Source organism: Mesocricetus auratus, unplaced genomic scaffold (genome assembly GCF_017639785.1).
Source record: "Mesocricetus auratus isolate SY011 unplaced genomic scaffold, BCM_Maur_2.0 Super-Scaffold_100045, whole genome shotgun sequence".
In the NCBI taxonomy this organism is placed as follows: Eukaryota; Metazoa; Chordata; class Mammalia; order Rodentia; family Cricetidae; genus Mesocricetus; species Mesocricetus auratus.
This window is the reverse complement of record NW_024429222.1, coordinates 3,390,036-3,402,741: the sequence shown is the minus strand read 5'-3', so window position 1 is coordinate 3,402,741 and position 12,706 is coordinate 3,390,036. Positions and strand designations below refer to the sequence as shown.

The 12,706-nt window shown below is 41.3% G+C and overlaps 1 protein-coding gene across 3 annotated transcripts in view; it reads right to left on the bottom strand.

Annotated features, from left to right (window-relative positions):
- The window catches only part of Heatr3 (HEAT repeat containing 3), a 36,381-nt gene that overhangs the window by 3,593 nt on the left and 20,082 nt on the right, over positions 1-12,706 (bottom strand). For all 3 annotated transcript variants that reach the window (XM_005079178.4, XM_040735307.1, XM_021232469.2), the window contains 3 exons: positions 8,441-8,529; positions 5,190-5,333; positions 1,072-1,248 (listed from right to left, as the gene is read on the bottom strand). In XM_005079178.4, the coding sequence (XP_005079235.1) occupies positions 1,072-1,248; positions 5,190-5,333; positions 8,441-8,529 (410 nt within the window). The remainder of the gene's footprint in view (positions 1-1,071; positions 1,249-5,189; positions 5,334-8,440; positions 8,530-12,706) is intronic.

Sequence of the window (12,706 nt, the reverse complement as noted above, 5' to 3'; positions counted from 1 at the left end):
CAGTGGCCCTGAACTCACGGAAATCTGTCATCTCTTAATTCTGAGTCTAAGGATTAAAGGTTTGTACCACCACCTCCTAGCTTCTGGCTGCTGGGATTAAAGGTTATGCTTGGCTTCTATGGCTTGTGGCTGAGTTTGCTTTCTGAATCCTCAGGCAAGTTTTAATAAATCATAAATAAAATAGCAACACAAAAAATTACTTTGGGGTGATGGGGCTGTAGTTCAGTGGTAGAATGCTTACCTAGCATGCAATTCCTAGGAGGAAGAACAAACAGAAGGAAGGAAAAGAAAAAAACAATAAAAAACCCTCTAAAATGGAAAGATTCAAGTTTGTTCCTATTTCCTAGGTGTTGGGTATAACCCGGGTAGAGCACATGTACAGCACAGTAAGGTTCTGGTTCAATCCACAGCACTAAAATCAAACAATCAATCAACCAATCAAAACAGAGCTCTCAACTGCTTTCTATTTCAGCTGATACAGTGGCAGCTCTATGTTCCCCAGGACAGAACACCTTGCACAAGCCTTCTTTCCCAGGGAAATATCCACAACAATGAAAACAATGAAGCCAACATATACATTACATCACATAAAAAAGTTTAAAAGTGGGCTGGGCATTGGTGGTGCTCGCCTTTAATCCCAGCACTCGGGAGGCAGAGGCAGGTGGATATCTGTGAGTTTGAGGCCAGCCTGGTCTACAGAGAGTTCCAGGACAGCCTCCAAAACAATACAGAGAAACCCTGTCTCGAAAAAACAAAAACCAAAAACCAAACAAACAAAAAAGTTTAAAAGTATACAAAAGTGCTTTCTAAGCTACACACAGTATTTCCATACAACAAAGCTGTTAACATCATGAAGAACTTGTAAAGATGCCACTCTGGCTCCAATTACCAGAACCCAGCACCATTCTGTAGAACAACTCAACCAACAAGCATTTCACTGAGTGCTATGGATCCAAGTGCTAGGTTAATGACCAAGATTGAACAGGACTTCTTATTCTCCCTCCAAGCTGCATGGCCCTTCTCACAAGAGCTGCTGAGACCTGAGCATGTATAAAGAAAGCAATTACAAACCTTCATCTTGAAGACTGGCTGGAATTCTTTCAAAGTTGATAACAATTTAATTTGAACTGAGGCCTTTTCAGCTTCTTCACCATCTGCAAAAACATCAAAGAGGGCATCCAAAGCCTCTCCTATTACCACGAGGGAAGGGTCTTTGGTAGCAACTTCCAGCAGAAAGCATCCAATGGTCTACAAAAACCAAACACAAGATAATGAAGGTCAGTCTCCAAGATGATCGATGACAAATGTGCCAACAATTCCTGCATTTTACTTCATCAAAAAAACATCAGGAAAGAATGAAAACCTTTAAAGGTCTGAAGAGGTCACACACAGCTATGAATACACCAGGTAAAACATGATCAAGATGAGCTAAATATGCTGTAGTTTACATTATATTACCAAATAAAGTGAGCTGTGGTCCAGAAATAACATGAAAAACTTATTTTGGAAATTACTAAACTTTTCTTTCTGCTTTCCAAAGAAGACTTCTCCCTTATAACCAAAATCACTACCACCCTTGATCCCAGCAATCAGGAGGCAGAAACAAGCAGGGCTCAGTGAGCTCCAGGTCTCCATAGTGCGTCCAGGAGAGCCAGAGCTACATAGTGAGTGAAACCCTGTCTCAAAAAAAAAAAAGGAAGCAAACCAGATCACAAAATTAAAATAAGTGACACTCTTACTTTCCTCAGTTTTTTGTTTGTTTTGACATACAGATGTGACTTAAGTTAGCTTCAAGTCCATCATTACAGTGGGGGATGACCTTGAACTTCTGATCCTCCTGCTTCTACCTTCCATACATTGGGAATACAGACATGTGCCACCAAGTCATTTCTTTTCCCTCCACAATTAGCTTATGATGAGATCATTCACAATCTGCAAAGGTCTCTTCCAGAATAACCTGATTATAGTCTGGCTGTGGTGTGGGGGTGATATATACCTGTCATGGGAACAGGGGATGGAGACTGTCAGAACATGGGGTCCAAAGTCCAGCTGTGCCACACTACTCAGATGACCTCTCTGGCTCTAATTTTCTCTTTTAATGTGAACTGTACAGATAATCTCTATAATAGTATTAGACTTGATATCCTAGAATGCACTAGGACGCATACACCACCAAATAAGAAGTCTTATTAAAAAAGGATGGCCATGGACAGTTGGAGAGAGGAAGTGGGGGAATCACTGCACTCATGGACAAAATTCCCAAAGAATTAAAAGAAAAGGAAAAAAAATAAAATCTGGGCTTGGGAGCGAACTTCTAGTTTGTAGGAAATACAGTAGATGGGGAAGAGGACTAGCAAGACAAGGAAGCAAAAGACACAGGGGTGCTAAGTTACTGTTCTAGCTCAAGAGACATGAAGAACCCAATGAAACATGACTCAGGGCTTTACTTGTAAAAACAAACTGTAAGGGTTGCCTTTCAGACAACTGGAAAATGATAAATATGGAGCAGGTATTGGACTGCTAGTTGTAGAATGCACAATAATGGTAGTTATATAAGAACTGTCCTATTTGTAACAGATACATATTGAATCAACAAGGGCAAATACAATGATGCCGTTTATTTATTTTAATAAATAAAAAAGGAGTGGTGTTCCCCTTTATCCCCAAATCCAAGAGGCTGAGGCAGGAGGATCTCTAGAGGCCAGCCTGATTTACAAAGCAGGTTCCAAGACATCCAAGGCTAAACAGAAACACTGTCTCAAAAACTCCAACAACCAAAAAAAAAAAAAAAAAAAAAAAAGACCAAACAAAAAAACCCCAAACCCAAAAACCAACAAGAAAAAAACAAGTTTTCAAATGCGTTTCATTAAAACGGTCCTTGGTAATTTGAACTGTGAAAGAGAGGAAGTAATTACACATACAGATGCTCATCTGCACACAGAGCTGCCACATAGCCAAATGCAATCATTTATAAGTGTCTTTATTAAAACACCCAGAACAAGCCAGCAAGGCAGCTCATCTGATACAGTACAGATAACAGTAAAACAGAGAACACAAAGATATACAACATCTGTACTCACTGAAAAGGTCAGAACCAGCTCCCAAAAGAGGTTCCCTGACCTATACACACACACACACCCATATACATACACCCCATAGTATGCGTGCACCTGCCCTTAGACACACATAATAATAGTAAATAAAATAAAAAATGTAAAAGCTCCTGAAGCAGTGCAGAATGAACTAGTAAATGGTGTCTACACCTCAGAGACAAAGGAACAGGAAGCTTAGGACAGAGGCAAAGTGTCATTTACATGTCATTGTTCTAATTTTCTACATGTTTTTGCTAAGTGAACAAACAGACTTTTTCCACCTTTCTTTAAGTTTTACTTTTTTTTTTTTTGGTTTTCTGAGACAGGGTTTCTCTATATTGTTTTGGAGCCTGTCCTGGAACTCGCTCTGTAGACCAGGCTTGGTCTTGAACTCACAGAGATCCGCCTGCCTCTGCCTCCCGAGTGCTGGGATTAAAGGTGTGCACCACCACCGCCCGGCAAGTTTTACTATTTTTTTAAAAAATTATGTATATGTTTGTATGTGGGTTTGTGTTGTAAGTACCAATGCCTGTTGAGGTCAGAGATATCAGATTCATTGGAACTGTAATCACACAGCTGTGATCTATCTGATGTGAGTGCTGGAAGTCTTTTTTTTTTTTTTTTTTTTGGTTTTTCGAGACAGGGTTTCTCTGTATTGGTTTCGAGGCTATCGGTCCAGCCTGGCCTCGAACTCACAGAGATCCGCCTGCCTCTGCCTCCCGAGTGCTGGGATTAAAGGCGTGCACCACCACCGCCTGGCGCTGGAAGTCTTCTTAAGAGTGGGTAGAGCTGGGCGTTGGTGGCACACACCTTTAATCCCAACACTCGGGAGGCAGAGGAAGGCGGATCTCTGTGAGTTTAAAGACAGCCTGGATTACAAAGTAAGTACTAGTATAGACAGGACTATGTAAATAAATAATAAATAAATAAAAGTACTTTATAATTAGTTATCCCATTAGCCAGTAGTCACTATTTCAGCAATTAGCATAGTAAAGGACAATTCACTACTGTCTGGAAAACAAAAAAGACAAAAAAAGGTAAAATTCTAGCATTTGTAGCAATGCGACAGGACCAGAAGACACAGGAGCTGTTTTTCTTGCCGCAGGATGGAAGCAGAAGTGTGGGGCAGCTGGTTACACTGTGCCTGCAGTAAGGAAGCAGAGGGACACTAGAACTCAGCTCCCTCCCCTTCCTGTAGTCTAGGACCACACACAGAATGGAGCTGTCCACATTCAGGGTGGACCTCTCCTCCTCAGTTAAAACTCTCTGGAAAAGCCTTGGACACGCCCACTGACATGTTTCCTAGGTGATGTTCAATCCCACAAAGCTGACATGAAGATAAGCCATCACGAAGAGCATCACAGGAAATGAAGCAAAGCAAGGACAGCACAACAATGCTGTACGCTGTCACTCACGGTTCTGGACCAATGGTATGGGAGTCACAAAGCAAGGGAGTAAAAATAGGATAAGTAACACATACCAAAATAAAATCTGACGGAAGGAATAATTCTAGTGTTCTATAGCATGGTTTGGTAACTACCGTCTGCAATAAGAAGCTTCCACAACAGACGAAATAAGTGTTAGAGGAGATGCAAACTCTAATAACCCTGGCCATGTACATTACAGATGACTCAAATGCTTGTTACACCCACAAATATTTACAAGAATTATGCATCAACTACATTTCCCAAATGTAGCTATTTGATAGTGGCTGCAGACAGATGTGGAGGTAAGATGCTGTATTCATAATAAATAAATAAATCTTTAAAAAAATTTTTGTTGCCAGGCATTGATGGCGCACGCCTTTAATCCCAGCACTCGGGAGGCAGAGGCAGGCGGATCTCTATGAGTTTGAGGCCAGCCTGGTCTACAGAGTGAGTTCCAGGACAGCCTCCAAACAATACAGAGAAACCCTGTCTCGAAAAAACAAAAAAGGAAACCAAGGCTCACCTTTTTCAAATACTTATTTAAGACACAGTTTTATTAAAGCCATAGGGCACACTCTATTAATAACTTCATTAACAATTTCTTTATAGAATATCTCATCATGAACACCCATTTCTACTTACTGAACATTTTAGGTTAGAAACTGTTTACCTTAAGAGTTTCAAGTGTGCCATCTTCTTTGGCTAGGACGCTGCCAGTGATCCCCAAAATACTGACCACGTTCACTCGAACCCCAATGCTGCTACTATGAATGCCTGCTCTGCATAGTGTCATCAGCTGCTCAGGTGTCATACACTGTTGAAAAGAAATACTTCCAGTTATTTATTAACTTATCTCATGTGTATGTGAGTGTTCATGTGTGTGGGTATTGTGTAAGTTTCCTGAGACTGTAACATTCCATCCTGCTGGGAAGCTCTTTAACCTGGAAGGCAAACACTCAAAAATAACTTCAAAAAATAAGTGCCTGAAAATGACCAAATTCACTAGGCCCCTCCCTGCCTGAGTTCTCATATGGACAGGAGTCAAGCTGCAGAGAAGACACTCAGGCAAGCTGAACTACAAAGACACTCGGAGGAGAAAAGCTGCAAAGCCAACTCTGAGACTTAACCAGCTGTCTGAAGGAGCAGGAACCTGTCCAGTTGCCTGGAAGATGTTTAGACCAACAGAATCACTTTGAAAGGATATTCCCCAACCTGTTGAGCTGCAGGTGCTGGGGTGGACTTTGGTGACTCCTTTAAGAAACCCCTTACCCATATTCCTGTAAGTATCACCAATAAAACTCATTGGTTCACCAAGATAGACTGTGTAGGTAACCTTATTTTGGTCTGTGGTAAGATCCCTATTTAGGTTGAGCTGAAATGCATATTAACATCTCTCCAGGAAATGTTCTGTCACACAACAGCGGACACACATGTGCAGGTGTTTATGTACCCATGTGCAATTTGTGGAGGCCCAAGGTTGATGCTGGGAGCCTTCCTTGATTACAATCTACCTTATTCATTGAAGGCAGATCTCTCAATTGAACCAGAGATTTCCAATACAGTTAGTCTGACGAGTTTGCTCCAGGGATTCCATCTCTACCCTCAGAGCTCTAGAATTACAGACAGGTCACCCACCCATACATTTATATGGATTTCAAGTATCTTGTATGGCAAGCAATTTAGTAACTAAGCTATCAATCTAGTTCTTTTGGGTTTAAGAAGGAAAATTAAAACTTGAGCATGGGATACTTTCTTTAGTAAAAAGCAATCAGAAACTTAAGAGTTTAGGGGTAGAGGTAGAGCTCAAGTACAGAGGGTGGGGGGAACTGAGGGCTCAGACATAGGGTTCACATCAGAGAATAGGAACCACCCTGAAGAAATACTGATTAATATGCATCAATTTCAGCATCAAAAAGAATAACTAGACAGGTGGTGGTGGTGCACAACTTTAATCCCAGCACTTGGGAGGCAGAGGCAGGACCATCTCTGTGAGTTTGAGGCCAGTCTCATTTACAGAGTGAGTTCCAAGGCTGGGACAGAAGGATCAGTAGTTTAAAGCCAGTCTGGGCTACATAATGAAACCCTATCTCAAAAGAAATAAAGGCAAAACTCTGAGCATACAATGAGACTAAAAAGAAAGCATGGGTAAAGCCCTGGGTTCAGCCTCAGAAACAAACAAAACAAGAAACAGAAAGGAAGGAAGGAAGGGAAGAAGGAAGGAAGAGAAAACGGTATAGGCTGAATTTAGAGACTACCAGGGTATATATTCATTATGTGAGATAAAGTGTCAGGGTGACAAACTGTGCCAAAATTACTAAATGACCAATGAGACAATGTCTTATGGCAGAAGAATCCTAGCTAACAGTACTGCACAGAGATACACTTGGGTGTCTCCAGTGTGCAGCCTCAAAAGGGTCAGGGCAGCTATGACCACCACTGGCTTTGAGTGAACACACTAACAAGACATTATCTGTGATTTAAAGTATAAAATACATACAGCAATATTAATTTTTCTTGCCAAAACAATTCTGAACCTGAATCTAATTAGATGCAGGTCTTAATATAAGAAATGGAGAGTATTAAAAAATACTATCAGATATATCATCCAATCAGACCACTGAGAACAGCACAGGCTGACCTTGGACTCATGGTAAGGCAATCCTCCTGCTTCTGCATCCCCCAGCATGAGATTACAAGGTATGAACCATCACACCCAGTTTAGGAAACAGGTTTAGGGCAGTAATGGCGTAAGCCTTTATTTAATCCCAGCACTTGGGAGGCAGAGGTAGGTGGATCTCTGTGAGTAGGAGACCAGCCTAGTCTACAAGAGTTAGTTCCAGAACAGTCTCCAAAGCCACAGAGAAATCCTGTCTCAAAGGAAAAAAAAAAAAGGCAGGGCGTTGATGGCTCACCCCTTTAATCTCAGCACTCGGGAGGCAGAGGCAGGTGATCTCTATGAGTTTGAGGCCAGCCTGGTCTACAGAGTGAGTTCCAGGAGAGCCTCCAAAACAATACAGAGAAACCCTGTCTTGGAAAAAAAGAAAAAAAAGAAACAGATTTAAACAAACCAATTATTAAAAGATATTGCTGCAGGGTGGGGATGGCATATGCCTTTAATCCTAGCACTTGAGAGGCAGAGGCAGGGAAACTGAGTTTTTAGCCAGTCTGGTCTATAGAGCTAGTTTCAGAAACTACTAAGGCAATCTATATATGAACTATATATGAAATAAGAATTATCTCCTATATTTTAGATCTAGAGTAATGATATTTACTGTGATCTGGGCTTTTAAAAACACAGCTTACTGCTAGGCATAAATAGTCAGATCATTTATTGGTGAAATAGTATGATTTGCCTAAAAATACTCCAATTGAAAACGAAACAAGGAGGCAGGATACTGTACTGGTAGAGGCTTAGTGTAGGTACACATGGGCTTTCAACAACTTCTGGAATTCCCTTGATAAAAAGTAACAAATATAAATGAAAGACACTTGCTATGAGAGGACTCAGAAAGACAAAGATAAGTTTCTAGAAGTACAAGAAGACCAACAACCAACAACATCTAGAGAAAATACTTATGGTCTAAACATCAACTAAGAAGCATCGCATGAAGGCAGCTGTGTTTCTTGAGACAGGGTTTCTCTGTGTAGCACTGGTTGTCCTGAACTCACCCTGTAGACCAGAATGGCCTCGAACAAACAGATGATTCTCCTGCCTCTGTTTCCTGAGTGTTGGGACTAGAGATGTACACCACTATATCAGTTTTTTTTAGCACTTTTCTATTTCAAACACTTCCCTTGCCTTTTCACAAAGCTCACCTATAACTCAGGTTTTTTGTACTTTCTCTTTTTTTTTTTGTGGTAATGTGTTTGCACAGCACAGAATCTTTGCAATTTTCACATAAGAAGTTTATAATATCTTACCTGTGGAATGTTCTTGGCGGCCATTGCTTGCAAAAGGGCCCTCAAAGCACTACTTATGGCTTCTAGAAAATCATCATGTTTAGCAAAATCTAAAATACACAAAAAGAATTCCAACAGACACAAAGATAAAAGTGTAAGTTTTCTCTTCTCCAAGACAAACCATTTTTTAGGAAAAGAAACAAGACTAAAACAAAGCATACAAGTGTTAGCTTACACTCTTTTTTTTTAAAAGATTTTATTTATTATTATGTATATACTGTTCTGCCTGCTTGCCAGTCAGAAGAGGGCACCAGATCTCATTACAGATGGTTATAAGCCACCATGTGATTGCTGGGAATTGAACTCAGGACCTCTGGAAGAGCAGTCAGTGCTCTTAACGTCTGAGCCATCTCTCCAGTTCTAGCTTACAGTCTTATTAACAAAAGCAACTTTTTTCAGATTTATTTTATTTTAGGTGGATGTATGCACCATGAGTGCAATGCCCAGGGAGGCCAGAAGAGGGCATCAGATATACTAGAACTGGATTAGAGGATTCTGTGTCTCCATGTAGGTTCTAGGGACTGAACAGGGATCTTCTCCAAGAGCAGTACCTGAGCCATCTCTCCAGACCCCAACAAAAGAATTCTTAGTATTTAAGCCAAATATTTACCTTATAGTCTGTACAGTATACTGTGAGTCTGAAAGATGACTGCAATAGGGACAGGCAATGACTTAAGATGCAGGGTTTCCCTAGACTAACATTTGGCATAGGATAAAAAGTCAGTGGTTGTGGTAGATTCTCATCTCAGAGGTCTCCATTGTGATGCTGGCACACCTGTCTTCTACACTCTTGACAATACAAGCTCATGGCTCAAAGCCTCCCTAGGTCTGTTCCATGACTCAGTCTTGCCCTTTTCCTACTCTACATTCCTATGCATAACAAACAGAACAACAGCAAAACAGCAATAAACACCTGAGCTAGCACAGTCACAGGCAAGAACAAATGAGGGCAACACAGGTGAGTGATCTACTTGGTGCACTTGAATCATAATTTCTAAAAATGCACAGCAAGTATGTGCAGTCCTACACCATCTTCTGACACCTCCCAATTTATGTGCCATAAGCAGTCTGATTTCTTCTTCTTAAACATGGGTGTGACTTTTATCCATGACTGGCTAGGTCATAACAAGCAATGTGACTTATAGTTGACTCATAGGTGTGGCTTTTCCCTGACTCCAACCTAGGAACTCAGTCATTGTTGTGAAGGAGCTCAGGTCATATATGAGTGCTCCACCAGATGATTCTAACTATTGTATTTAATGTAAGTGAACAAACTCTCAAATGATCCTGGCTCACAGCCTTTAAGTTCTTCAGAAGAGACCCTATTCTAATCAAGAGTCCATCTCAGCAATAGTGACACTGCCCAGATAATCCTGGGTGTGTGTGTGTGTGTGTGTGTGTGTGTGTGTGTGTGTGTGTGTGTGTGTGTGTGTGTACAGGGAGCTCTTGTTGCATACCAGGAGCAACCACTAAGACAGTAAACATTAAAAATATCTTCAGATATTGTCAAATGTCCCCCACAAGAGGAGAGATTGCCCCTTGTGGAGAATTACTGCCTACTGACATTGTGGAATAGAGACAAATCAACTTCTCCATTCTTCCTGTGTTCCAGGCACAGAGAGACTCAGAATATGCATGAGACAGGGTAGCATGTGGTGCTCAGGCTGCTTTAGAACTCAGGGCTCAGGCTCCTCCTGCCTCTGGCTCCTGAGAGGCAGAGACTGAACTACACCCAATCACATACAGCTTATTGCTTAAGTCATAAAGTTTGGGGCAGACTTGTTAAATAGCAGCAGATGTCACAGTTTATTGCTCTGTGTGCCTGGGACACTGTCCCATTTCTAAAACCACCTCTTACGCTGCCTGAGGAAGACAGGTAGCTTCCCACAATTACCTTATAACAGGGTCTCCCTATAGTCTAGGATGGCCTCAAACTCTAAATTCTCCTGCCTCAGCCTTACAAGTGTTGGAATTACAAAAGATGCAATCCATACCAGGTCCATAATTTTTAAAATTTTATTTATCATTACCATGCAGCTGTATATGTGCTAAAACACATCCATGGAGGTCAGAAGACAACACTCAGAAATCTTTCCACACTGGAATCCAGGAATCTAACTAAGGCTCTCAGGTTTGTATATGAAATACCCTTTTTTTTTTTTTACATGTGGAGTCATCTTACCAGCTCCCCACAAATTATAACCAAAGCTTATATCGCTTGACTTTTCATTTTCAGATATTGTTGTGCACTAAAAAAGGGAATTCCTGTAATTATTACAGGATGACAGACAATAATAGTCATCAGATCAGACACACCTTGGACAAAATCCTACATGACATGTGATCTGTCTCATTTCATTGAGATCCCAATTCAAAGGTTCTCTCTCTGCAGAGAGCCCCTTTACATTAAAAACAGCACCTTACACCATTCTGTCCTTATGATCCCTATAACCAAGGTGGTATGTGACATAGTCAGAGGTCAAGAAGCACGTGCTAAACAGTGGCCTTATTAGAGCTCCCCATTTCCTAAAGCCTGGTGTCCAACGGACACTCCAAAACTGATGCAAAAGTATTCTTTAAAAGGTCTTTAAAAGATTCCACATTGTATAATTCACTTTTTATCTTGATCAAACAAAATATTTGAACTGAGTGGCACATGCCTTTAATTCCAGAACTTGAGAGGCTGAGGCAGACGGATCTCTGTGTTGGAGGTCAGTCTAGACAACAAACTGAATTCCAGGACAGCCAGAGATGTTTTTTGTTTGTTTGTTTTGTTTCTTTTGTTTTTACGAGACAGGGTTTCTCTGTATTGTTTTGGAGGCTATCGGTCCAGCCCAGCCTCGAACTCACAGAGATCCACTTGCCTCTGCCTCCCGAGTGCTGGGATTAAAGGCTTGCGCCACCATCGCCCGGCTCAAACAGCCAGAGATATTACACAGAGAAATTCTGTCTCGAATAAAACAAACAAAAACAAAAAACCCCACAATTTTGGGCAGTTATTTAAATGGTATTTCTGTCATTTAAGATTAATTGTCAGAAGATATGGCACTATCACAGAAATTAAAGACAGAGACATGTAACCAAAGAGACTCAGTTCTTTTACAAGCCAAAGTATTTAAATACAGACATGTTAGACAAAAGCCAGGTATAGAACTGTTCCTGGTATTACAGCATTCATGTCTACTGCCCCCTCCCTAGGACTATCTCATCTCTAGAGAATCCATCTCTCTGGAAGCAGGTGCTTAAATGGAACTAGTGTATTAATGACACCTCTGAGAACTGGGTGGAATGGAAAGGAAGGAGGCTGTCCACTTCACGTTCTCTCCGAGCTTTTGAATTTTGTCCTCCATACTGTATGTGTATTACTTAAATTTCAATTATAATAGGATTGGGAGCTGGGCGTTGGTGGAGCATCCCAGCACTTGGGAGGCAGAGGCAGGCAGATATCTGTGAGTTCGAGGCCAGCTTGGTCTACAAGAGCTAGTTCCAAGACAGCCTGTCTCGGACCCCCCCAAAAAGAATAGGATTGGGGGAGGCACATGAGATCTCCAAAACAATATGGACTACTGCCATTCTCTTGATTGCCTGCCAGAACACCAAGGTGGACCTTATGGCTGAAGACACCACACACTGCACTCACTGAACTTGGGAGACATTAACCTGGTGCTTACTGGGAAGCTTCTTCCCTGAAGGCTGACTCTCATAGTGCTGAGAGTGTCATGCAAGCTGCTGAGGGAGAAAAGTTATCAACAGCCCTAGCCAGCTGTAAAGACTGAAAACCACAACGACAGGGCCAGCAAGATACCCTCAAGAGGCTGGGCGCAGTAGTACACACCTTTAATCTCAGCACTCAGGGGGCAGCAGGCAGGTTGTGTGTCTATGTTCTTGGTGTGTTTGTAATAGGAATAACTATAAAGGGATCATGAATTCAAGAGAGGTTGATAAGGGGAAAACAGGAGGCCTTGGGGGTAGAAACAATGCAGAAACAGTATTCATGTATGAAATCCTAAAAAAGAATAAAAGACCTACTCAAATATCCTAATAAGGACCTGATACATATGACTCATTTTAATTGGTTTGACATTAATTTTTTTTCCAGACAGGATTTTTTTGTCTTTAAAAAAATAAAAAAGACAGGGTTTGTCTGTGTATCCCTGGCTGTCCTGGAACTCACTGAGATCTGCCTGTCTCTGTCTCCCAAGTGCTGGATTAAAGGCATAGGTCACC